Raw genomic sequence first — 24504 nt, 5'->3', positions numbered from 1 at the left:
CATGAAAGAGAGTACTTTGGGAAAAAATCCCTAATATGATCATGACAACAGAGGTGCCGGGCACGGGTCCTGCTGAGTTAGGAATGTGAAGCACTCCAAGTACTAGACTACGTGTCAGGACTCAGTCACTTGAGAAAACACTGATATTAAAAAATTGGTTAAGTCCGTGCTAATCTTCAACTCCGGTTCATCCTTCCCTCTGACTTTCTCTAGCCCCAATTCTAGGAATGATAAATGAGGGAGAGATATAGAAATTTCAACAGGTCCATGACCAATTGTGGGTTTCCACCATCAATTACTCTTCTTTCTACCTCGCCTGTCCACTTCCCCTCGGACACTATGTACTCGGGCCAGCAGAGATAATAAACATGAACCGGCAGGTAACACCTTCGCAGACAACGAGGACAAAGAAAAGCTTGAGAAAGAAGTAGTCGAAGTTGTCAAGTGCTACAGAGAAACTGAGTAGGAAAAGGGACTGAAAACAGTTCCACTGGGTTCACCAGTTAGGAGGCAACGGGTGCCATTTGGCAGAGCGGTGCCAGGAAAGTAATGGGGGAGGAAGGTGGACGACACTCAGTATGGGGGCTGCTGTGTACAGGGACTTGGCTGTGAAGGGAATGCAGGGGCTAGGATGGGTGGTCAGTATCTGAGGACGAAAGGACAGGGAAAGTTTAGCCCCAGCATACATAAAGCATCTGAAAATGTGAAACAATTACATACACACACATACACACACACACACACACACACACACACAGGCACAGCCGCCCTGCCAGCCCCCAGCTTCCCCATTAAGTTACCTTCCCAATGACTGGAGTCACTCCATCCGAAGCACTGACCCATATCTTCATATCTGAACCCCTGTCATAGGGGCCGTAGGGGTTGCTTGAGGAAGAGTCGTTGGAAATAGCTGGGTCCTACGCAGGAGGAAACACAACGAAGGGCTGAGCTTTAAGTCAGAGGCATGAAAAGGAGATTGGGAATTGGGGACGGAGGAAGGGGAGCTGGGTGCAGGAAAAGGAAGAGTGAGTGCCCAGTTTGGGGAGAAACGAGTGTGGCACATACCACAATGATGACCAATTTCTGTCCGTTATTGTGCAACTCCTTAGCAAACTCAGGAAAGTCTTTAAAATCCACTGGATTATAAGTGAAGTCTTTCCTCCCATCCATGTAATCAATATCAGCATGCTGAACATCCTGAAAGAACACCCAAGGTCCACAATTCAGTGCCTAGGAATTTCCCTTGTTGAACAAGCCAGTCCAAGGATCACTGACATTATTCAGGAAATACCCTCAAGCTGTGCCGGGCTCCAAACAGGGTTCCTAATCAGGGCCTGGCATCTAAGTGTTTCTTTTCCCAATGGTAATTTCCAAACAAAAGACCCATTGTTCCCCTAAGGCCTGACCCCACCCCTGAATCAAGATAACTGCACCATCCATCCTACTTTGTTGTTGGCCATTGGCATTAGAAACCAATTTCACCAACAAACCACAACAATGACAGATCACTAAGGCTATCAGAGATAGAGCCATTCCCCAAAGTCTACTCCACCCACAAGACAAGGCGGGGTAGGGGCTGGCTTCACCCTCATTGTACCATCCGCACGTTGTCATGTTGCTTCTCTACTTCGACTCTTCTTTGCTGATTATTCTTGCCTAATCTAACCTGTACAAAAATAGTGGAGCCCAGAATGAAGCTGACTCTTGTTCTAGACCCAGACATCTGCCTCCAAGGGGCTGGGATGGGAGAAAAGAGGATTATGGGAGAGAAGAGGGTTATTCCAGAGATTCCTAGGCTTCTCCCTTTGCTCCCTTGTAAAACCTCACCCTGCCTCATACCACAGACACATTCAAATTTAGCCATCCAAACATCCAAAACATAAAAATACTTTATTACACCTATGTACTGTATCCTTTTGCTCACTTAAAATACAAAAAGCCTTGAGAACTAAATGCATGATGTAAATAAAATGCATATGATATGAGATGTAGTTATTATAGTAAGCATAAGAAAATGTTACTAATAAAAAATATGATTAAAAAAATAGAGGCAATAAACAGATTGCCCCCTAACTCCATAATTGCGGTCTCTAAGTACTATTTCTTACTAAAAAGAACATATATAATGTTAATACATATATGTGTGTATATATATATAATGTAACATATATAATGTTTATACATACATATATATATGTATATGTATATTGAACTCAGGAGGAGAGAATATAAACAATTATGCCCAAGGGAATTCTCTTATTTGTGGAGGCTTTTTAAAACGTGGCTTACGTAAGGGAGCTGGGCTGCCCGATTCCTCTCCACGACCTCCTTCATGTTATCTAGGCTCCCATAGTCATAACGACTGAGCTGGAATCCAAGTGACCAGTATGCAGGCAAGGCCGGCCGTCCAATGAGCTGAAAGAAATATTTGAAATAAAAATTAGCCACTTTGGTTAATAAACCATTGGTTTAGGGGCACAAAACAAACTCCATTTTCCAACACACACTTTTTTTCATTAATGATAGATGGTTAGTCTACTTCCCTGGTCCCTTTATAAATCACCGAGGGTGGGGTCAATTTGTAATAGTAGGCATATGACAGCTCCGAATAATAGCAGATTTTCAGGAGTCACACTTTCACATTGAACTTGCTATTTAGGATTGTCTCAGTCATGGTCAGGAGGTGAGTTTACCTCTAGATACTCCTGAACCACCTGCTCTGGAGTATCTCCCAAGAACACATAGAAGTCCAGAACGCCCCCGATGGTGCGGTACGTGATGGCTGGTGTGGGCTGGAGGGCAACCTCTTAATGGATTCAAAGGGAAGAAAATAAAAATTAGAACCTACTCTAGAGTAATAATGACAAAGCCTCAGGGCAGAGGATCACTGCCATCTGAACAGTAGTAAAGTGATCCTAAGATTTTTCTACACAAAGGGACAAACTCTTATAATTAAAGTCCACGCCCACAGCAAATGGGAGTCCAAGCATTGGCTCTGTGACAGATTTTGATAACTGGTGACTGGAGTGTCTTCACTCCAGCATCTGGACCCATTCACAAAAAAACAACCAACTTCATGAAGAGGTCCAGAATAAGCCACTGTAGCATAAAAATTGTTTTAGAATAAAGATACTCATCAACCTAAAAGTACTCAGTTGTCATAAACTCCTTCCCCAGAGCAACCGTAACCTTCTCTGAGACAAGCAAATATTGTCACAAGAACATCACATCTCCCAACTGTTCACCTACGGGCTCATTTATCTTTCCAAAAAGTCATGTGCTTTCCCCTAAGTGCCTTTTCTCCCTCCCACCTCCTCTAAGTCATTCGTTTCATCACAAGTGCCTTTCTCTCCCTCCCATTCACCTGTTAGGATGATAAGTAAGCCCCAAATTATAACCACCTCTCTAAGTCATTCTTCCCTAGAGCACACGTGTGAGTATGCATTTTGCACATGTAAATAAATTGTCTTTCTTCTTGCTAACCTGTTCTTTGTCAGTTTGATTCATAGGCCACCAAATATTGAACTTAAGAGGGTAGAGGGGAAAAAAAATGGCATTCACAATCCTATCACATCTACTCCTACCCTACACCCCACCGTTACTGCGGGAATATCACAACTCTCAGAAGTGAGGTCTCCCTATACTCGTTGTTTGCATTTAAGGGTGAAAGGCCTCAAAATCTACTGAATGTACTCTACAGCCATGGGAACCCTCACACAGGGTAGCTAGTACCCTGTGGCCTTTCCCTTGCTTTCTGGCTCCTCTCAACTACCTGAAACTGTACAATCCTTGTACTGTCTCAATCTGTTCTGAGATGACTAGGTACCTCTCAGAACCATCTAAAATTCCACTGGGTGTCATAGAACCATCTTAGATCACTTAGAGTGATTCTCAATCTGTAGTGAACGATCAGATTTTAGTTTTTAAATTTCCAGTTCTTTGCCAACTGATACTTTTATAAAATAACATGAAAATGAATTACTAGGAAAAAGGTTTATGCATGTATTGTATGCTTCAACAACTCTTACTCTCAATTTCTACACTCATCTTACTGGAGACCTGAAACTGTCTACAAACCACCTGTGGGCCATGTTCTGAGCATCACAAATCCAGCTGAGAAAAGGGTAGAGATCAATGTCCTGTGGCTACCATCAACCCTGGGAGACTCTGATATATCCTTCTTCCCTACGGTGATTGACTCATTGCCACTAGGATCAGTTGTTACTGCTGCAAGCAGAAAAAAGAGTTGAGAATCATTGCTTTAGTCTAAAACCATCAAGGACAGGGAAGCTACCTACCTTCTAGAATCCTGTGATATTGCACTATTTGGTTTTAGACAAGCTGATCTTGCTCTGCATGACCCTTGCCACTCCACTTTGCTACCCTTGGAGTGTCTAATTGTGACATTCACTGCTCAGTGTTGTAGCTCCCTGGTCAGGCCCAGCTGCTGTCATCAACACGCCCAGAGCAACTGGCTATTTCCTACTGGAGCTTATATCAACCCCTCTTCTGGATGGAAGTCTAAGGAAGGAGAAGAACCCATTGGTAGAAACCACCTCTGATTACAAGGAAGAGCTTGCTGTCTTAACTCTGTAATAGAAAATATTCCAACAAAGAAGAACACATTCAGCAGAATCATGAGCTGGGAGAGAAACCCCTACTCATGGCTGCCATTGGTCAACACACATGGCCTTAAGCTATGGCTCAGCCATTCCCAAAGGGTCCATTCCTTTTATCACCATCCTGTAAGAAAGGGACTGAAGAGCACGCTTATGCATTTTTTCATGAATACCCCTGTAGTACTTTACCCATGGCATTGCTGTTCATCAGAAACACTCCAAAGGACAGTCCACTAGCATCTTCAAGGCACAGGAAGAATGTCTGTGTGCCGTACAAATTCGTTCCATCCTGAAGAAAGATCATTAAAAACCACAAATTTACAGTCTAATAGTCTAAACCCCACTCTGCCAGAAATGGCTTAGGTCAGGAGATCAGTGTTAACCACGTGAGTAACTGACACGGAACTCATGGTCAAAGAAGATGTGATAAATCTTGAAACTATACGGTTGATGTTTGGTTGATGTTACCAAGCGAACTAGTGGTTCCCCTATTGAATGAGCCTGCTGTGACCATTTATCTAAAAAAAATATATGAGAGCTTTGTGCTAGGTGTTAGGACGTGAGAGAACAAGAATTTTGAAACTGAAGTTCTAAGAAGCTCTCCTCTCAAAGAGGCTTATCTTATTGACCTAACCCCAACTGCAGAAGCTCCATCAAGTTTTAATATCAATCAGTCACCCTTCTAATGTGCCACAAGATGGCGCTCTCCTTGAGATAGCGAATCAAGTCTTCACACCAGTCGAGTTCAGACTTTGAGACTTCAAAATAGTATAGTAGAGGTATTCTCAGCCCAGGCTGCATCCCAGCCCAATTCAAACAGAATTCCTGAGGATGAGGGCGAGCATTGACTTTTTATATTTCCCCAGGTGAGACCAACGTGTAGTCATGTTTAAGAATCACTGCTCTAGAACAGCATTCCTCAAAATTTGGTGTGCATACAAATTATATAAGACTCTCAGCTAAATGTGGATTCTAACTTAGTAGCCAGAAAAGGGATCCGACAGCCCACATTTTCCCCACATCAGGGCCCACACTGGACACTTCAGGTAGCAAGGATCCGGGAGGGGGGGCTCCTTATTAAAGAATCATCACCAGCCCCTCCCAGAGGAGCTGCTCTGATCCAACATCTTTTCTGTTTTTTTCTGCTAGGCATACGCATAGTAAGGAGCATGGTTTCAAGTTCAAAAGGCCAGGGATCAGATTTTATCTCTGTTACATACAAACATTTTCTTTCTTTCTTTTTTTTTTTTTTTACATGGGGGAGGAGGTTATTTGGCCTTTCTGAGCTTCAGTTTCCTCATCGGTTAAACAGAGTAAATTATACCTATTTTTTCCAGAGTCCTTTGGGAAAATAGTAATGTTGGATAGAATAGCCAATAAGTTATTCCACTGACCCCTTTTTAACCATCCAGCCACTAGTTCTGCTTAGACAGGATAATTGCTGAACAAACCCTGTATTTGCTGAGCCTAGAAAATAGCTCTGCTTTGGGCTTTAGCAGTCAAAATGGAAAATAAATAAATAAAACACAGAAAAGCAAAAGAAAAGAAACGATCAACAACAACAATAGAACTATTCTTTCACTGCCCTGAACATTTTTCACACAGAGAATGATTAATACGGTATTGTAGTTGATATTGTATGCTATTTTGCTGACAAAGCTGGTAAGCTGGAGATTTATAAAGGTCGACCTGAAATATGGAGACCCTAACAAACGCACTGTGCAGAGTCAGTATTAGTAGTGTTTTCTCCAGGACCAGTTAGTTCAAGAGGAATATATAATGAAAAAGTAGTTGACATCCACTGAGCACTCTCTGTGTGGCTGACACCCTTCTAGAGACTGTATGTGTATCAGTTCATTTAATTCCCATCACAACTCCATGAGGTCGGTATATTACCCCCATTTTGTAGATGAAAAACTGGAGGCACAAGAGATAACTTGCCTAGAACCACATAACTGGTAACTGGCAGAGCCAGGATTCAGACCCAGACAGCCCCACCCTGACACCTCACTCTTAACCATTATACTGTCCAGCTGGGAGTGACCTTCAAGAATGAGGCTCTGTATTCAGTGGTGAGGGGCCACCCGGAAAGCTTACCCCATTGGGGGTTGTGTCCCTGGAGAACATGGACCAGGTCTTCCAATTCATATCGTGGCGGTACTGCCGGTGCACGTGTTCTCCCAGCCCGTACACGTTAGCACTCGGCAGCCGGACGGAGAGCTGCAGGAACTGATCAGCAAACAGCAGGGGTCCAATGCTCGAGTCAAACCTACATACGGGGGAAGGAGGTAGGAAACACAGGGACAGTGGGCAAGTGCGGTGGAGAGAACACAGTGCCCAGAGAAGTGGTCTTTCTACGCCAAGGACTCAAAACCCCTACTTCACCGGCCCCACCTGTCCTCCTGCGACATTTTTCGGACACCAAGAGATCAGAGCTCTTGAGGACAGGTACATGTGCCACATTTCTTAGATTTGTCTCATAGACACCCTATCACATGACCTGAGGACTACTCTTGAATTATAGTAGGTATTCTGTAAACAGTTACTGGTGGATGACCATGATTAGATAAATGGAAGGAAAAAAGGGAGGGATGTCCAGTGTCTGGTCTATAATAAATGTTTAGTAATAACAACAGAAAGAAGGGCAGAGGAGAGGAAGGTAGGTAGAAAAAAATGTACATTCATTTGGAAGTGAAAAGTCTGGTCTCCAACGGGGTACTCGCAACCTTGAAAAATAATGTTGAAACGCACCCTCCCTCTAGCTTGCACAACTCCCTCTCCCTTCCTACTGGGTTCCCCAGGTAGCTTTTTCCAGACTTACAGAGCACGACCATTGTTTCTTCTGATCACTTTGATGCTAAATGGCTGGTGAGAGACCGCAACGTCATAGGTCCGGGAAGCAGCAGCACTTCCTCCGAAGGCTTGGACATGTTCGTGGGGCACCTCGTACCTGCCGTTGTCTTGGTCAGTTAGCTGTCCCAAGGGATGAAGGAAAAAAAACCAAAATGAAAACTTCTTCTCCGTTTTCCCCAAATAGAAGCATCCCTACCAACACCAGTGCTTCCCGATGTCTGTGCTCATGGCATGGGAACTCGGGCACTGTTCCAAATGGCATTATGTCTAAGGTACGTGCACACAGTATATTATCAAACTCAGATGTTGGACACTTGGGCGTAAGTTAGTCTTTAGGTAAAAGCATACACCCCAGGTCTGCAGAGATGGATAGCTCTAGAATTTTCAAAGAAGTGGTCATGTTTTTCTCTCCCTGCTCCATTTCACAGGGTGTAAAGGGCAAATAAGTGAAAACAAAAGCTCACCAGAAAACTGTAATATATAGTTAGGACATTACCACACTGAAGGAAGACTACAGATGCCTTCGACACACAGGCGTGAAGAATAATGACAGTGGAGAAAAAGACCTCCATTAGCAAAATTTTCTATTTTTAGTAACTATAGTTATCAGGTAGGAAACAAGAACCTTGCAAACTAAGATTTTTTTAAAAAATAAACAAAGCCCTGACCAGTTGGCTCAGCAGTAGAGCATCAACCAGGCATGTGGATGTCCCATGTTCGATTCCCGGTTAGGGCACACAGGAAAAGCGCCCATCTGCTTCTCCACCCTTCCCCCTCTTCTTCCTCTCTGTCTCTCTCTTCCCCTCCCGCAGCCAAGGCTCCATTGGAGCAAAGTTGGCCCGGGCACTGAGGATGGCTCCATGGCCTCTGCCTCAGGCATTAGAATGGCTCTGGTTGCAACAGAGCAAAGCCCCTAGTGGGCATGCCGGGTGGATCCTGGTCGGGCACATGTGGGAGTCTGTCTCTCTGCCTCCCTGCTTCTCACTTCAGAAAAAAATAAACAAAATAAACAAACTGTAACCTTAAAGTGGAAACGATTAGATGTCTGATACTCTGCTGTGAGAAGGACGTTGTTGATATCATTTCCGAAGGGGGACGGAGAAGGCAATCTCTTCAACTGGGCTGTGAACCCTGAAACAGAGAGGAAAAGGTGGCAGACCTGGCTGTATACATTCCCAAAAGACAGACACATAACAATGTGCCTTTACGTCAAAGGGGCTGGTGAAAAGCCTTTATTTCCCCCAACGTAGGGAAGATACAGACATATACCCCATCACAGACTCATACAATCTCATGCCAGAATCTGAAGGTAGGTACTGTCATCACCTTGCCCAAACACCATGCCTCTCTTCTATAAGAGTGCTAGGAAACCTTCCCCAAAAGGCCTAACTCTCATTCCACCAGCCCATCCGTTACTCCGTGTTAATCACATACCCTTTCCACTCTCAGCCCTCAGCGTATCTACAATATTCCTTCATGGTTATTTTCATGTGGCATTACAGGTGATCATGTACATCGATACCGTCTCACTGGTTACGTAAGCCAGCTGAGAGCGGAAACCTCAGAAGAGCCCGACAGGCAAGAGCCTCCGGATGGGGAGCAAGCCTCTTTCTTTATGCTGAGAGCCTCCCCCAAACAGTCAGCTTATGTTATGTCCTGGGTGTCATTAGTATGCCCTGCCTTTTAGGGTGGGAGGGGAAAGAGGGATGTTTAGTTCATGCACACCGACATTGGCTAACTTTCAAAAAAGTGTTTAAAAAGCTAGAATTGTCTTCACATCATTAGAACAACATTGTATTAAGAGTTGTGAGTAGTCTCAGATAACTGAGTTCAAATCCCTTTCTTTAAAAGTTAGAAACTTGGAGACCAAAGAAGTCATGGGCATGGTGTTCGCACACGGTTACAAAGGTACATGAAGGGAGAGCCGGGGAGAGAGTATGTCTCTCGGACGTCCCAAGGCAAGGTAATTTTTCCTTGATGCCGAAATAAAATCTAGTCTTTGCTTACGAGCAATGCCCACCTTCTGCCACCTGTGCAAGTGTGGCCGTGCAGAGCGAACTCTGCATGTTGCAAAAGGTCCCCTCTGGAGCCGGCAGAGCCAACTCCCAGAGGGTCCAGAGCACCTGCCCCCGGGCCGGGCTTACCTGCACCTGTGTTTGCAAGGCCGCCCTCCACTTGATAGCCATGGTTCTTAGAATAGTAGCACCAGGGCCCACTGGCGGCCCCCTGAGGCTTCCAGCAGCAACCACGCTGCTCGCACGTGGCCTGCAATAGAGATGCGGTCCAAGTAACTCCACTAGGGACTGGAACACTATCACTTACGAACGCGGTTTGAGCTTGTGATACCATTCCCTTCACTCTACAAACAAGGGAATCGCTGGTTAGAGACACTGTGGCCTGCCCCAGTCCATGCAGATCTCATACTCAAAACCAATTTTTCTGGCCGATGCCCCTTCCTGGTTATTGTTATTATATAGCAATGTAGGGATGACAGTCCATATCTGTCATCACAATAAAACTGAAAGATCTATTTAAATATTCTACACTACAATATAGTTACTATTGCCAGTAACCCAAAATTACAGTTGGAGCTTCATATATATAGGTTTCGGCTTAAAAACCCACCCTCTATCTTGGTTGTAGGAAACCATTAATCTGTCATATATGTGCCCCACAGTTTCCTCTTCTGTCCCTTACTTTATGTCATCTCTTGCATCTTGAAATCACTTTCCATTCCTCCCATCTCTGTCAAAACCCTACCCATCTCTATGAAAGCTCTCACCTTCTCCTTGATAATACTAATCCCTCTGTCTTCGAGCCCCACAGTATGTCCTTCATGTCTTAGGAGTTCCTGTTTTCTTTCCCACTCATTGACTCTCTGGGCTTATCTCCTCTACTGGAATTGACAATAAGAAAACTGTATACAGTCTAACCAAACCTGTAATCTAAGACACTAAGCTCCATGGCCTCTGGCCCCATACTGAATGAAGTGCTTCTGTTCTTCTTTCTCCCTTGTGTCTTCTTTTTCCTTTACGTCTAAGCCTCTTATTCTCTCTGTGCTTCTCATTACACGACTCCATTCGGCCTTACATGGCTGATCCTCGCTGCTGCAGAGCAAAGCCAGCCCCTCCTCTACCTGATTCCCATGGTCTTCCAAACTCCACACCCACCTTTTCTGCTTCAAGGAGGCAAGTATCTGCGCTAATCCAAGAGCAGGTCAGGGCAAGATACCAGATGAAAAAAGGGGACAGAATACTACCAGAGTCTCGGTAAGGCCAACTGATCTACCTGGCATGCTGTCCTACCTCAGCAGGCTAGCTGCCCTTCCATGCTCTAACAGCTGGACCGGGCACTGCTTCATCCTGTCCTGGGGATTTCCTCATCCTCAGCTATCTGTTCTAGTGGATTGCTCTTTTGCCTTCAACACAGCCTCTGGAGGTCCTGGCTCGTTTTGCCCCATCACTCTGCTCCAATCTGCAGCCCGTAGGCATTTTCTCTACTCCAAGCGACTGATGTGGCTCAGGTTGCCTCCTCGGCCTGCATGTCCACCCTGCCCACGAGCCTGGCGCACCCCATCCTCTGGTGCATCTCCCACCCCTTCTCTCTTTGCCACTTCACCCACTCTGGCAGCACCTACACCATCCCAGTCGATACCCAAGGCTCGAGTTGTGACCATTTCCGTTTTCCACAGTTCCCACCTCTCGGCCTTTGTCCGTGTTATGGGCTAAATTGTATCCCCAGAAAAGACATGTGGAAGCCCTAATCCTCTGTATCTCAGAATGTGACCATATTTGGAAATAGGATTGTTGCAGATGTAATTCATTAATATGAGATCACACCAGAGTAGGGTGGGCTCTTAATCCATGATGACTGGTGTCTTTAAAAGTGGGAAATTGGATGTACACACACTCACACACACACACAGAATGCCATGTGAAGTGATAGGCAGAGATTGGAGTGATGTAGTTATAAGCCAATGGACATCAAGAATCTAGGAGATGTCCGTCACCAGAATCTAGGAGAGTCAAGGAATGGATTCTTTCTCAGAGCCCTCAGAAGGAACCAACCCTGCCCACACCTTGGTTTTGGACATTAGCTTCCAGAAATAATGAAAAGGAAAAGAAAAAAAAAGAAAATTAAAAAACATCTTTTGGTGTTAGGACCTTCAGACAAACCAAAGCATCAACTCTTAAGCATCGCACAGATGGTCCCAGGCCACTGACAACTGGATGGCCACAGAGATCAATGTGAGAGTGCCACGTGCCCAGGCAAGACCTACAGCAAGAGGCTGTCTGGGTCTGATACAATCCTGCCTTTTCATGTCAGTGGACTTCACCCCGAAGGCTGTACTTAGTGTTCATTCATTCTCAGTGTGGAAAGTGACTGATATGGCAGGTGCAAGGTATTTCACAGTCATGGCAGCTGGACTTCAGCTGATGATCTTGAAACCCTGCCCTGATGTCAATATGCAGATGCCTGTACTATCTCTAATCTGGTATTTATTGCCTTCTTCTTCCAGAGCACGGCTCTTGAAACTTTGTACTTACTCTAAATGTTTTGTGCATGTGAATGACTTTTTATTGTAGACTCAGATAACCTTTTGGAATTCTGGAAGGAAAAGGAGAGTCAGAGAAAGGGCAAGAAACAGAGGCTGTAACAGAGTCAGAGAGAACCAGTGAAGCGAACAGTGTGGCCAGAGAAAAGGACAGAACCATTCCAGGATAACTGAGTCCCAAGTCTTGCATTGGACATTCTTACACTAAAAAGAAGTATTGGCCCTGGCCAGGTGGCTCAGTGGATGAAATACTGTCCCAATGCAATGAGGTCATTGGTTCAATCCCCGGTCAAGACATATATGAGAAGCAATCAATGAGTGCACAAGTGAAACTAAGTAAAACAATGAGTTGATGTTTCTCTCTCTCTCTCTCTCTTTCTCTTTAGTGAATGAAGACTTTTAAAAAATATAAAACTATTAATTGTTTATCTGAAAGTCAAATTGAACTGGTCTGTCTGCACTTTTATTTGCTGATCTGTCAACCCCAAAGAATCTCACAGCTCTTCCTGCCTCTCCCGAAGCTATGCCGCCACACACGCATGGACACAGGACTCATTTGCCCGAGCCACAAAGAGCTGCAATGCAAACAACTCTCTGTGAGTTTTAAACAGAAAACAAAAGATACACACACACACACACACACACACACACACACACACACTAAATAAATAAATAAATAAATAAATAAATAAATAAATAAAATTATTTTAAAAACCTCCAACAGCATAAACTCTTAAATGGAAACAAGAGCCATAATGCAAACCTTTGTGGGCAGCTGCTCAGGGATGCAAGTGATCCGCTCCAGTTCGCTGACCGCCGGGCAGTCGGCGGGGTCGGGAGTGGTGCTCGTCCCGGGACCTTTGATTACCCCAAAAGCAAAGGTAAAACGACTATCAGACAGACTTACTGTCACGGGCATTCAATACCCCCATGGTTCTCAGCACCTCCAGGTACGCAAACTCCGCTACCCCGATCGGGTTTCACACTCACGGGCTAGAAATGCATTCGCTTTCCAAAGCCTCACAGGGCTCTTGCTGACTGCGTGCACCTCTCTGCACACCCATGTCGTCTCCTTTCACCACCGGGGCCCTCCCCTGTGACACGGCGCTGCCAGAACAAGGCGCCTGACTCTGGCCTTCGACTGGAAGCTCAGGGAGGCAGAAACCAAGTCTGCCTTTTCTGGTCCAGGGGTCGGCGCAACAATGCCCTGTGGGCCGAACCAGGTCACAGCCTGACTGTTAAGTAGAGTACAGCTGGACCCCAGCCACCCCAATTTCTTGTGCATTGTCTAGATCTGCTTTCCTCCAGTCCCAGCAGCTGGGTCACCACGGCTTTGCACACGGAACCTGTGCAGACTACACAGTTGTCTGGAATGTTACTAATCGAACCAGAGTAACCTCAGTTCTGCCTTGCTCAGTCGACAGGCAGTCCCTCCTGAATGTCATCACTCAGCACAAGGGACACATCTGAGTGACGGTGGTCTCAGGTAAACGTCAGTCTCGCATGACATCAAATGTGAAGGGAGCCCACCAGCCTAGAAACTGACAGCTAGAACCCGCCCAAGGGCTTTGATTCTGATTTAAAAGCGAGTGAAAGTTTAAAAGGCACATTTAATACATTCAAAGGTGAGAAAGTGAGACTTCTAAGACACTGCAGTGAATGAATAACATTAAGTTAAAACAATGAGGCTTTTCATCGGTTTTCTTTTCATTAGGGTTTCTAATCCAAAACTGCTGGATCACTTGGGGTGATGGGCGCACAACACAATCAACAGTTCAAGTGCTACAGAGACGTTCACCTGAAACCTATGTACTCTGATCAATGTCACCCCATTAAATTAAACTTCTAAATAAAAAACAATAAAAAATGTATATAAAAACAAATGTTAGGCCCTGGCTGGTTGGCTCAGCGGTAGAGCGTCAGCCTGGCATGCGGGGGACCCGGGTTCGATTCCCGGCCAGGGCACATAGGAGAAGCGCTCATTTGCTTCTCCACCCCCCCTCCTTCCTCTCTGTCTCTCTGTTCCCCTCCCGCAGCCAAAGCTCCATTGGAGCAAAGATGGCCCGGGCGCTGGGGATGGCTCCTTGGCCTCTGCCCCAGGCGCTAGAGTGGCTCTGGTCGCGGCAGAGCGATGCCCCGGAGGGGCAGAGCATCGCCCCCTGGTGGGCAGAGCGTTGCCCCTGGTGGGCGTGCCGGGTGGATCCCGGTCGGGGGCATGCGGGAGTCTGTCTGACTGTCTCTCCCCATTTCCAGCTTCAGAAAAATACAAAAACAAAAAAACAACAACAAAAAAAATGTTATAAAAAAACTGCTGGATTAAAAGAACTGCATACTTGTGCCAGTTTCTGCATAAGGTCTCGAGTTCCATTTTCAGAATCAGAGAATTTTAAGGAATGGACAAACTTTAAGAGTATTTCATCTAACTTCCCATGAAAGTAGGAAGTACTAGGACCAGGAATGAGATCAAAGGCCCAGGTCTCCTCTGGCCACAGACTGACCCTTCAGTGACTGACAGGTAAGAAATCAGCCCCTCTTTTGGACTGAAAGAGTCAATAAACTTTTTTCAATTTTTAAAATTTTTTCAATTATAGTTTACATTCAATATGAACCTGCATTGGTTTCAGATGTACAGCAAAGTGGTTAGAAAGTCATGGACTTTACAATAAACTTTTAATAAAATAACTCTGGGAGTGGTTATTATTATTTTTTTTAAAGAACCAAACTTTAGACTAAAATACTTCCATGGATTATATGCTTATTTGACTGCCCTTTGTATAAGGGTATCGTCCATGATCATTGTTAACAAAACTGGAACTAGTCAATGGAATTGGGCAAATACATTTCACGTCAGCTGTGGGGTCCTGCACTGTGCTGATTGGGAAATGAATGTGTCAGGACCTAGGCCTACAGTGAATCGCTACTGAGTGGCCCCGGTTTGGCTGAGTGCTCCCAACACATACAACACACACACACACACACACACTGCCAGCAAAGAACACGAAGCATCTCTTCCCTGCCACTCCGGAGGACGTTGCTCTGGTAAGAGGAGCACGTGGAGGGAGAACACCAGAGCACCTTGTTACCTTTGGACTCGGAAGATTCTCCAGCAGAAAGCACGAAGAGAGGGATAGTGATGATGAACAGGATGAGCAGGAGGGCGATGAGCGTCAGCTCCAACTTGGTGAAATCTTTACACTTCATTCTCGCCATCTACAAAAGGAGAAAACAGTTTTAGATCAGAAAACAATCCAAAATTTCCTACAGTTATTGATGTATGGCTAGTAAGTTTTCTGTTTTGTTTTGGGTTTGTTTGTTGTTTTTTTTAGCTAAATAGGTTTTTTAACAGAAACATATGCCCCGGTAGATGAATAACAAATCCCATGGACCCATCGTCTAGAATAAAAAATTACCAACTGACGGCCAATCTCGTGTTTATTCCAACTTCCTTCTCTCCCTAACCTTGCAGTATTGTTAAGCAAATCTCAGATTTCATATCTTTTCATCTAAAAATGTTGAAGCATATTTCTTTTTTTTTTTTTTTTTTTTAGAGAGAGAGAGAGGAGTGAGATAGAGAGAGAGAGAAGGGGGAGGAGCAGGAAGCTTCGACTCCCATATGTGCCTTGACCGGGCAAGCCCAAGGTTTCGAACTGGCGACCTCAGTGTTCCAGGTCGACGCTTTATCCCACTGCGCCACCACAGGTCAGGCGAAGCATATTTCTTTTTTGTTTAACTTTTATTTATTGATTTGAGCAAGAGAGGAAGGAAGAGAGGGAGAGACACAGCATCCTGCAAAGGGGGCCAATGGGATTGTCTGTCCAGGAGCTTTAGGAACTCACAGATTTGCACACATTACATCCATATTCATCCTTTGACATTATTATTATTAATGCTCATGTCGTTGCATCTTTTACCCAGTGGGAGTCTCTTCAGGTTGGTTCCCTGTAGTGTTGAGAGTGTCCTTGCGTTCTGGTATAACATGGTGACTTAGCCTCATATTGTTCATTTCCTGCCCCTAGTCCCAAACCAAACAACTCTAAGCAGCCCTTGTTCTTTTTAGTGGGGAGAGGATTCGGACGCCATAATCTGGGTGAAAGCTAGTGAAATTTAACCTAGAATTCTAGATCAGGAGGGCCCTAGGGGTCGTCTTGACCTGTGGCTGCCTTTGCAGTCCCCAAAGGAGCCTGTGAGGATTTTCAATTTCAAAAAATATAACAAAATTATGCATTTACTTATGTTAGACTTGTTAGGAAGCTTGGCTAAGGGTTAGATACTTTTTCAAGAAGTTTAAACCAGATGTTCAGCCCCTACCTTTGCCCTAACCCATCTAATCACTCTCAGGGGTTAGGCTTGGGCATCTGATTATATAAATATTTTAAGCTGTACAGGTAGGTGACTGCTATGTAACTATGTTGCAGAAACAGTGAACCTACTATGAGTTCACAAGTTGTAATAAACATGTTTTACTAAGCAAACATATTAAGACATGGTATCCATAAAGTTAAAAAAATAACACTGGAACCAAAAGATGAGTCGAGCCCCTTCCGTTTATAGTTAAGTAAGGTAAGCTATACTAGGTGAAGCGCCTTGCTCTAAGTCACATAATGTGGGATCAGAGCCCAAATTGTCCCACTAGGTGAATGTAGTTTTCTTGGGCTACAAAGTCTATCTACTTGGCAATAGCTTATCTGGGTGGGGACCTTATGAATGGAATACTCTGGAACCGACTACAGCCTCAGTCTTCAACACGGTGCCTGAACCTATTCCCGTCACCCTCTTCCAACCTGCTCTTGTCCTAATAAGTTGTGTCTGTCCTGACGTCCTCCATCAGCTTTGACTTAAGGTCCTGCGTTCCTGACAATGAAGGACCTGATACATATGAACTGATTACGATAAGCTGCCTTGCAGTTGAAAACCCTCCTCCTGCACACATCGGACTCTCAGGACCTCCAACCACAGAACTTTCCACGTGGATGGTATTGTCCTTCCGTGGAAGCTGGCACAGCGTGTGTCATCCCCAGTTCATCGCCCCCGTCAAATAAACTACAGCCCCTCCACGTCGCCCGAGGATCCTCCGTGCTCCTGAAGCACACTGAAATCGAACACAGGATGCTCAGGTGCTTGGATGCTCAGTGTAGATTGCATTTTAAGTAAAAAAAAAAAAAATTGAATCTTAAATAAAGATCCATAAAATTCAAAACCTAAGAACAGTATCTTTATAGTTAAAGACCCACCATAAATTGGACTTGGAAGTATCTTCTTACTACTAACAAAGGGTTAGGCAAAGTCACACGCATGCACACTCATTCAATCTCTCCGTGCTAGGAGAAGCGACAGAGGAGCCTGTGCCCAGACAGCAACTGGACTGCTCAGAGGGGTGGGTGTTGATTCACTGTCTAGCTATGGAGCAGAGAAGCATCACAAATGTCCAAGTAAAGAAATAAGTACCGCAATCCGAAGTATTCCTGAGTATAATGAGCTACACAGAAATGGATTTGAAGAGAGAAAGAAATGAAAGCTAGGACAGCAGGGCCCACTGGGATTGTCCCCGTCACCAAGCCTCCATTTAGTCTCCCTTAGTCTCTGACTAGGAAGCCCACAAACGGAGTTAACCACCATGCACAAACTCAAATGAGAATTATGCCTCACGTGCAGTCCTTTCCAGAACTCTCCCTCAGCATCTTCATTCTAGAACCTCATCCTTTGTTGAGGACAATTCTGATTCTAGACTGAGCTGTGGCGCTGAACTGCGTCAGTAGCAAGTAGCATAAAGCATCATCACTCACATCTGTCCTTCCCATGGTTTGCCCAGATATCACTGCATTTAGCCCCTCCTTCCTCTGACCCTCTTACTCTTTAAAAAGTCTGTTCTTTGCAGGTCGACATCCTGGGTTCTCTCTCAAACATGAACTAAAAACACATCCTCTGGTCACTTGTGCCACACTACTAGTATGGAAGAACTGGGGCCCTCTTGTTTCTTGCTGCGGTAATCGGTAATCGAAAGAATTTCCTTAAATACTCTAGGTTTTCAGTTTTCTTATCTGTGAAAATGGAATTCATAATACCTGCTTTTCTTATTACCTATGGTTACCCTATTGTGAGAATCAAATAAACTTCTTTACATAATTAACACGGCAAGCCAATAGGTCATTATTGACCATAGAGAACAAAGTGGCTGCTGGGTGAGAAACAGCAGGTTCCTAAGAAATAAGTCAACCCCACTTCCGGTGGGTGTGGCTTTGTAGCTCACTCTGCACTTTGTAAAGGGTGGATGCCTATTCTTGGCTGCTGTCCCTATGAACCGGTTCCAACATGGGCTGCTATCTGCTAAGTGCTTTATGGCTCCATCTCTCGGGCGACTCACATGTTATCTGAGAACAGGAGCAGAAAGCTAGGAAGCAACTGGAGGAGCCTTGGGCGCTCTTGCCAATTCAAGGTCCACTTTCTCCACCAAGCCATCCATGGACCTTCTCCCAGGCTCCTATAAAATCACAGTCTCTACTCAAAACAGCACATCTCCACTCCCTTCCTCCCTCAGGTCTTAATTCAAAGCCCCCAGGCTCACCCCAGCTTGGGAATTGGAAGCCCAGAGCTCAGCCGGATGGTTTGATATTTTCTTGCAGCTTCATCCTTCAACCGACCACGGAGTCCTCACACTACCTCCACATCCTCCTCCGCATCCTCAGTCCTCTGCGCACGGAGTAAATGACAAGAGGACTTGTTTCTCATATACGGAATGAGAAGCTGCTGATTGTGAATGTAAAGTCCTCTTACCATAAAAGAATGGGGCTCTACCTTTTTCAACAAGAATTGCCTTATTTTGTTTTTTTTTTAAATAAATTACCAAACTCTAACCTTCCCTACCTGCCCTATGCTCAATACCTGACATTTTTATATGCTATCCCATACTATTAATCCTGCATGTAAAATTACAAAAAAATTAATAATCTTCCATGCCTGGTATAATTAAATTCAGTAATGAGGTAAAGAGTGGTCCGACGTTCATGGCAAGAAGAGGAGTTATCAGAATGCCCATCAAAGTGACCACATCTTTTTTTCTTTAGTGGTCCTAATAGTTACGAGGCGGGAGATTTTCTTTTTTTTTTTTTTTCTGTATTTTTTCTGAAGTGAGAAGCGGGGAGGGGGGTAGGATGGGAGAAGGCAGGCAGACAGACTCCTGTATGTGCCCAACTGGGATCCACCCAGCATGCCCACCAGGGGGCGACGTTTGGCCCATCTGGGGCATTGCTCCACTTCAACCAGAGCCATTCTAGCGCCTGAGGCGGAGGCCACGGAGCCATCCTCAGTGCCTGGTACAACGTTGCCGCAATGGAGCCTTGGCTGCGGGAGGGGAAGAGAGAGATAGAGAGAAAGGAGAGGGGGAAGGGTGGAGAATCAGATGCGTGCTTCTCCTGTGTGCCCTGACTGGGAATCGAACCCAGGACTTCCATACGCCAGGCCAACACTATACCGCTGTGAGGTGGGAGATTATTGAAATTTTTTCCTTGTGTTTATAAACACACTGTGTTAGATACTGTGAAGAAAATGCACCCACACATTGCTAGTCAAATAGTAAACACCACATGCTCGATGAAGATTTGGCAAAAACTATCAAAATTACTTCCACCCACAATCTGGAATTCTATTTGCAAAAATTCAGCCCGTTAACCTATCTGCACACATGGGAAGCAATGTATGTGCAGGTGAAGGTTTTCATTGTAGCATGACATATAACACATGTAAGAGCCAAAGATTAAAAATAGCATAGGTCCTGGCCAGTTGGCTCAGTGGTAGAGCGTCGGCCTGGCATAGTGGAAATCCCGGGTTTGATTCCCAGCCAGGGCACACAGGAGAAGCGCCCATTTGGTTCTCTACCTTTCCCCTCTCCTTCCTCTCTATCTCTCTCTGCCCCTCCGACAGCCAAAGCTCCATTGGATCAAAGTTGGCCTGGGCACTGAGGATGGCTCTGTGGCCTCCGCCTCAAATACTAGAATGGCTCCAGTTTCAACAGAGCAACACCCCAGGTGGGCAGAGCATCGCCCCCTAGTGGGCATGCCGGGTGGATCCCGGTCGGGCACATATGTGAATCTATCTCTCTGCCTCCTGGCTTCTCGCTTCAGAAAAATACAAAAAAGAATTAAAAATAGCATAAATACCCACAGAGAGAGGACTGAGTAAAATGCATAAGACAATAATATTTATATGATTTGAAATTATGATGTGGTTGGTGGTTTAAAAATTTACAAGTCCACGGATTCTTTGCTACTTCTCCCTTCAGGAGGTGGGGCCAAGCCACCTTCCCTCACTCACTGAGTGTGGCTGGACCTAGTGACTCATTTCTAACCAACAGAACAGGGCAGAGGGGATGGAGTGTAACTCCCAAGAGGAGGTTGTAAAAGGCTTCTCCCTTCTTCCTCTTGGATCACTTCCGTGCTGCTTTTCTTGGGTCATTTATTGGAGGAGCCAGGTGCTGTGTCAGAACGACACTCAAGCTGGCCTATGGGACAGTCCTGCAGCCAGCAAGAGGCCTTTCGCCGACCATCACGTGAGTGAGGCATCTCAGAGGCGAACCCACGAGCCCCAGTTGAGCCTTCACGTGACCGCAGCCCAGGCAACACCCTGGCTGCAACCTCGTAAGAGACCTTGACCCAGAGCCACCTCTTTAAGCTGCTCCCCATAGTGTTCTGAACCCACAGAAACTGTGAGATGATAAATGTGTATTGTTTCAAGTTGTTCGATTTGAGGGTAATTGGTTACTCAGCAATAGGTAATTAGCACACACGGGTAAATATGACTTTTGAATAACATCATTTGCGTTTGAAAAGTATCTGCTTGCCTCCTATCAAAAGTTCTTTTGCATCATATATTCAAATATGGTTACATGCTCTATGGTATAATAATTATTATTTTTTAACTATAGAAGAGAAACATATCTTTAGCTCCAAGAAAAAAAACAGCAATTATCAGTATTTTCTGATTGACCTTCCTTCCCAAATTATAGGAATGCAATTCTGGAAAAAATCAAGGTCAAGAAAAATGGAAAAATGCAAATAGGATAGGAACTATTTTAAATAGCTAGTCTTAATTTCTTTTAAATGCTTTTTTAAAAGGCCTCTTGGAAGTCTGTCATCGATCTTTGACTATTCTGTTTCGGGTGACAAACACAAATTGTGCATTTTTAGCAACAATGACAATAAGAGCTAACAATGCTCTTATAGATTGAATGACTATGCTAAGAGGTTTCAGAATTTGTCACAGGCAGTCCTCACAACAACCCCAAGCTAGTTACTGCCACTAGCCCTGCTTTCCAATGAGGCAATTAAGCTTCAGCAAGGCCAGATCCCCTGTCTGATGTCACATAGCTGAGGAGGAATAAAAAGCCACAACCTGAACACTAGCCCTCTGACTCCATGGCCATAATGTTAACCATCACTCTATGTTCTATGCTATACTGCCCCACATTGGAGACCGGAGAAGGCAACATTTTGTTATCAAACAATGTCTGGGTCATTAGAATGTGTGAGCCACTATGCTAAGCATGTACATGTATCATTTCATTTCGTCCTCCCAACCACAGGTCGGGACTGCTATTATCCCTGCTTTATCAACAAGTTAGCTGAGCCTGTTAGAGGCTCGTTTGACTCGGTCCACAGCTCAGAGCCAGGCTTCAAACCAGGCCAGCGGAGTCCAAAGCCAACTTCCACAATGTGATGCAAATGCAGAAAAACTTATCTATTCATAACAAATTACAGCTTCGGCTTCGATTAGGAGGAGGTAGGAGAAGGAGATGCCTGCGTCCTTCCACAGACAACCACAGAGTTGGAAGGCTTATAGAAAGAAAGGAAAATAAACATTCTGCAACATTTCAGTTTCCATCGCACCTGGGGGATGGACAAGTGGATTCGTAAGCACCTGTGGTAGTCAGTGCGTGTTAAAATATGGCCACAGCACTGTTTTAAATTCTCTGAAAGACTGGGGGGGACAAGCTGCTGGTGTAGCACAGTACCCGTCAGGCTATTAATGCTATGTCTCTGGAGGAATGGGAGATCTCACTGAAGTTTATTTATTCACTCATCAATTATTTATTAAGCTCCTACACTGTGCCAAGCATTCCTCCAGAAATGGGTTATACAACGAACAAAACAGATTAAAAAAATTCTTGTGTTCTTGTGAGTACACAAAAGCGACAGTAAAGCAAACGAATACACAACAGATTAGACTGTGATAAATGCTACAAAGAAAAATAAAGTGGGGGTGGGGAGAGATGAGGAATATGTGGAAGAGAGTTGTAATTTGAATTAAGTTGTCAGGGGAAATCTCCCTGAAAAGGTGCAAATTATTATCACACACACACGGTGCAGACTCCAACAGTAATATTTCCCCCCATGGATTAGAACGGTTACATGAAGAATTACCAAGGCTCATTTTTCCTAGCACCGTTACAGTGATTTAGGCAAAGTAGATAAAGCAGGTGGGGGCCAAAATCCGTGAAACGGCCATCTAAGTTCATTTGGTAAAACTGGGTAATCAATTCTCGTCTTTTCTGAATTACAGCAGTGTCTGATTCATGTCTGATGAGCTAAGCCTTTCTTTCAAAACTCCTTTGATAATGTAAAGAAAGAAATCTAGTGGAAAAGGAGAGAGTTAGTTTTACAGAGATGGAAAATAACTCACAAAGAGGACCCCAGCAAGTCATGGCTAGTCTTCAGAAATCCTGGGCAAAATTCGCTGGGTCGGACCACTGTGTCCAGCTACTTGGAAGGGAGAAAGTAGCGAGGGCCAGTACTTCTTCCAAGTCTGGGCACATCCGAAGTGCAGAGATCTGGCAGCCAGCTCGGATCCTGCTCAGCCTGGGACCTTGGGACAGCTGCATAAGCTCCCTGGGCCTCAGTTTCTCCATCTGCACCCCAGCGGGAATCGTCTCCAGAGCATAGCTGAGACCTACTGTGACCCCGGCATCAGGGTGTGCGAAGGCTTAGCTCCCAAGTCACACTTAGCAGTTACCTGCTGAACCAATTTTAAATGAACATTTTGTTCCTCTAAGTCCATCTACTCCTCACCATTATTCCATGCTTGTGGGGCAGTTCGTAAAGTGACTTCATCAGCTCATCGAAACTCATTTGTGAGAGAAAGCCAGTAAAACATTTCTGGCTTCATGTGTGCCTGAGATAATGACGAGCTATCTTGAAAGTGAGGGACGGGGTAGAACGTCCGTCCATTGCCTGCGGTCCCTGATGGCACCTCGGCCTGAGCCAGCACAAGCCTAAGGTCCCTTGTAGGAAAAGACCCTACCCAAATATAAATGGCAGTTAACTTCAGAGCAGGGGTTACTTGGAGACAGAAGATCTTGGAGGGGGTTAACCATAACAGGAGACTGGCCTGGGGTTACTTGAATGCAAGTACGCAGGATTCTTGGAGGAATGCCTCCAAGAACCAGATGTCCTTTATGATTGATCAGCTCTGAGACTCTGACTCTTCCTGTGTCCTTGTTCATGAAGGAAACAGTAGACGTGCAGGATTGGGGATGAAACGGATGGGGGAAAAGGCTTTTGTAGCTTTCTAGTTTTATCTGCTGAGCTATAGCTTTTGGATCTCAATAAATATGCAGAGGTGCAGTTTCTCAGGGCTGATTCCGCCTAAGAGTTTCAGCCCTCTGCTTATACTACTTTCATCTGCTGTGTCTTATTCCTTGCGAGTCCCATAACAGTCCCTGCCTCTCCCTCCCTGCCCACCACACATATACTCACTGACACATGACACCAGGAGTCCCTTTAGTTCAGTCTCTATATCAGGTACTCATTGGTAGCCTATTCTAGTGAGACTCATGGCTTTGACCTTGGCCTCCTTCTCTTTCTCCAATAATAACTCTTCCTTCCCACTTTAGTGGCCAATTAGAAATGCCCACAAGGCCCTGGTTGAGTAGCTAAGTTGGTTAGAGCATCGTCCCAATACACCAAGGTTGCGGGTTCGATCCCCAGTCAGGGCACATACAAGAATCAACCAATGAATGCATAAATAAGTGGAACAATAAACTGATGTTTCTCTCTCTCTCTCAAATATATATAAAAAAATTTTAATAAAAAACACAATACAGTGTACAGATGATGTGTAGAATTATGTACCTGACCAGTGTCACCCCAATAAATTCAATAAAAAGGGGAAAAAAGACCACATGTGTCTACTTAGACTCTGACAATGAATTTTACGTTTCTATCAGAGAGGACCAGCAATAACCCATTGCCCTCCCCGCTCCCCCTTGGCCCTGCTGTTCTGTTCACGTGCCCCCCAGTCCAGACACAGCCTCCTCCCCTCGCACCCTCCTTCCACGTGGAAGCTCTCACGATCCCCACCGCGCTCTGCACACTACGCGTGCATGCCTCCCATTACTGCACACGCACACCCTTAGGCTCTCCCCCATAGTAATATTTTATTTGATCAATAAAGGCACAAAACTCACAGGGATAGTTACGGATGTCTCCA

At 45.0% G+C, this 24504-nt stretch overlaps 1 protein-coding gene across 6 annotated transcripts in view; it reads right to left on the bottom strand.

Annotated features, from left to right (window-relative positions):
* MGAM (maltase-glucoamylase) overlaps positions 1-24504 on the bottom strand; it is a 68188-nt gene that overhangs the window by 38804 nt on the left and 4880 nt on the right. For all 6 annotated transcript variants that reach the window (XM_066362906.1, XM_066362907.1, XM_066362904.1 and 3 more), the window contains 11 exons: positions 15111-15237; positions 12791-12885; positions 9617-9737; positions 8494-8603; positions 7441-7592; positions 6717-6888; positions 4809-4908; positions 2694-2806; positions 2290-2415; positions 1066-1197; positions 801-917 (listed from right to left, as the gene is read on the bottom strand). In XM_066362906.1, the coding sequence (XP_066219003.1) occupies positions 801-917; positions 1066-1197; positions 2290-2415; positions 2694-2806; positions 4809-4908; positions 6717-6888; positions 7441-7592; positions 8494-8603; positions 9617-9737; positions 12791-12885; positions 15111-15237 (1365 nt within the window). The remainder of the gene's footprint in view (positions 1-800; positions 918-1065; positions 1198-2289; positions 2416-2693; positions 2807-4808; positions 4909-6716; positions 6889-7440; positions 7593-8493; positions 8604-9616; positions 9738-12790; positions 12886-15110; positions 15238-24504) is intronic.

The sequence above is a fragment of the Saccopteryx leptura genome, chromosome 2 (genome assembly GCF_036850995.1).
Source record: "Saccopteryx leptura isolate mSacLep1 chromosome 2, mSacLep1_pri_phased_curated, whole genome shotgun sequence".
Lineage (NCBI taxonomy): Eukaryota > Metazoa > Chordata > Mammalia > Chiroptera > Emballonuridae > Saccopteryx > Saccopteryx leptura.
The sequence above is the reverse complement of the archived record's forward strand: the minus strand, read 5'-3'. Positions and strand labels throughout refer to the sequence as shown.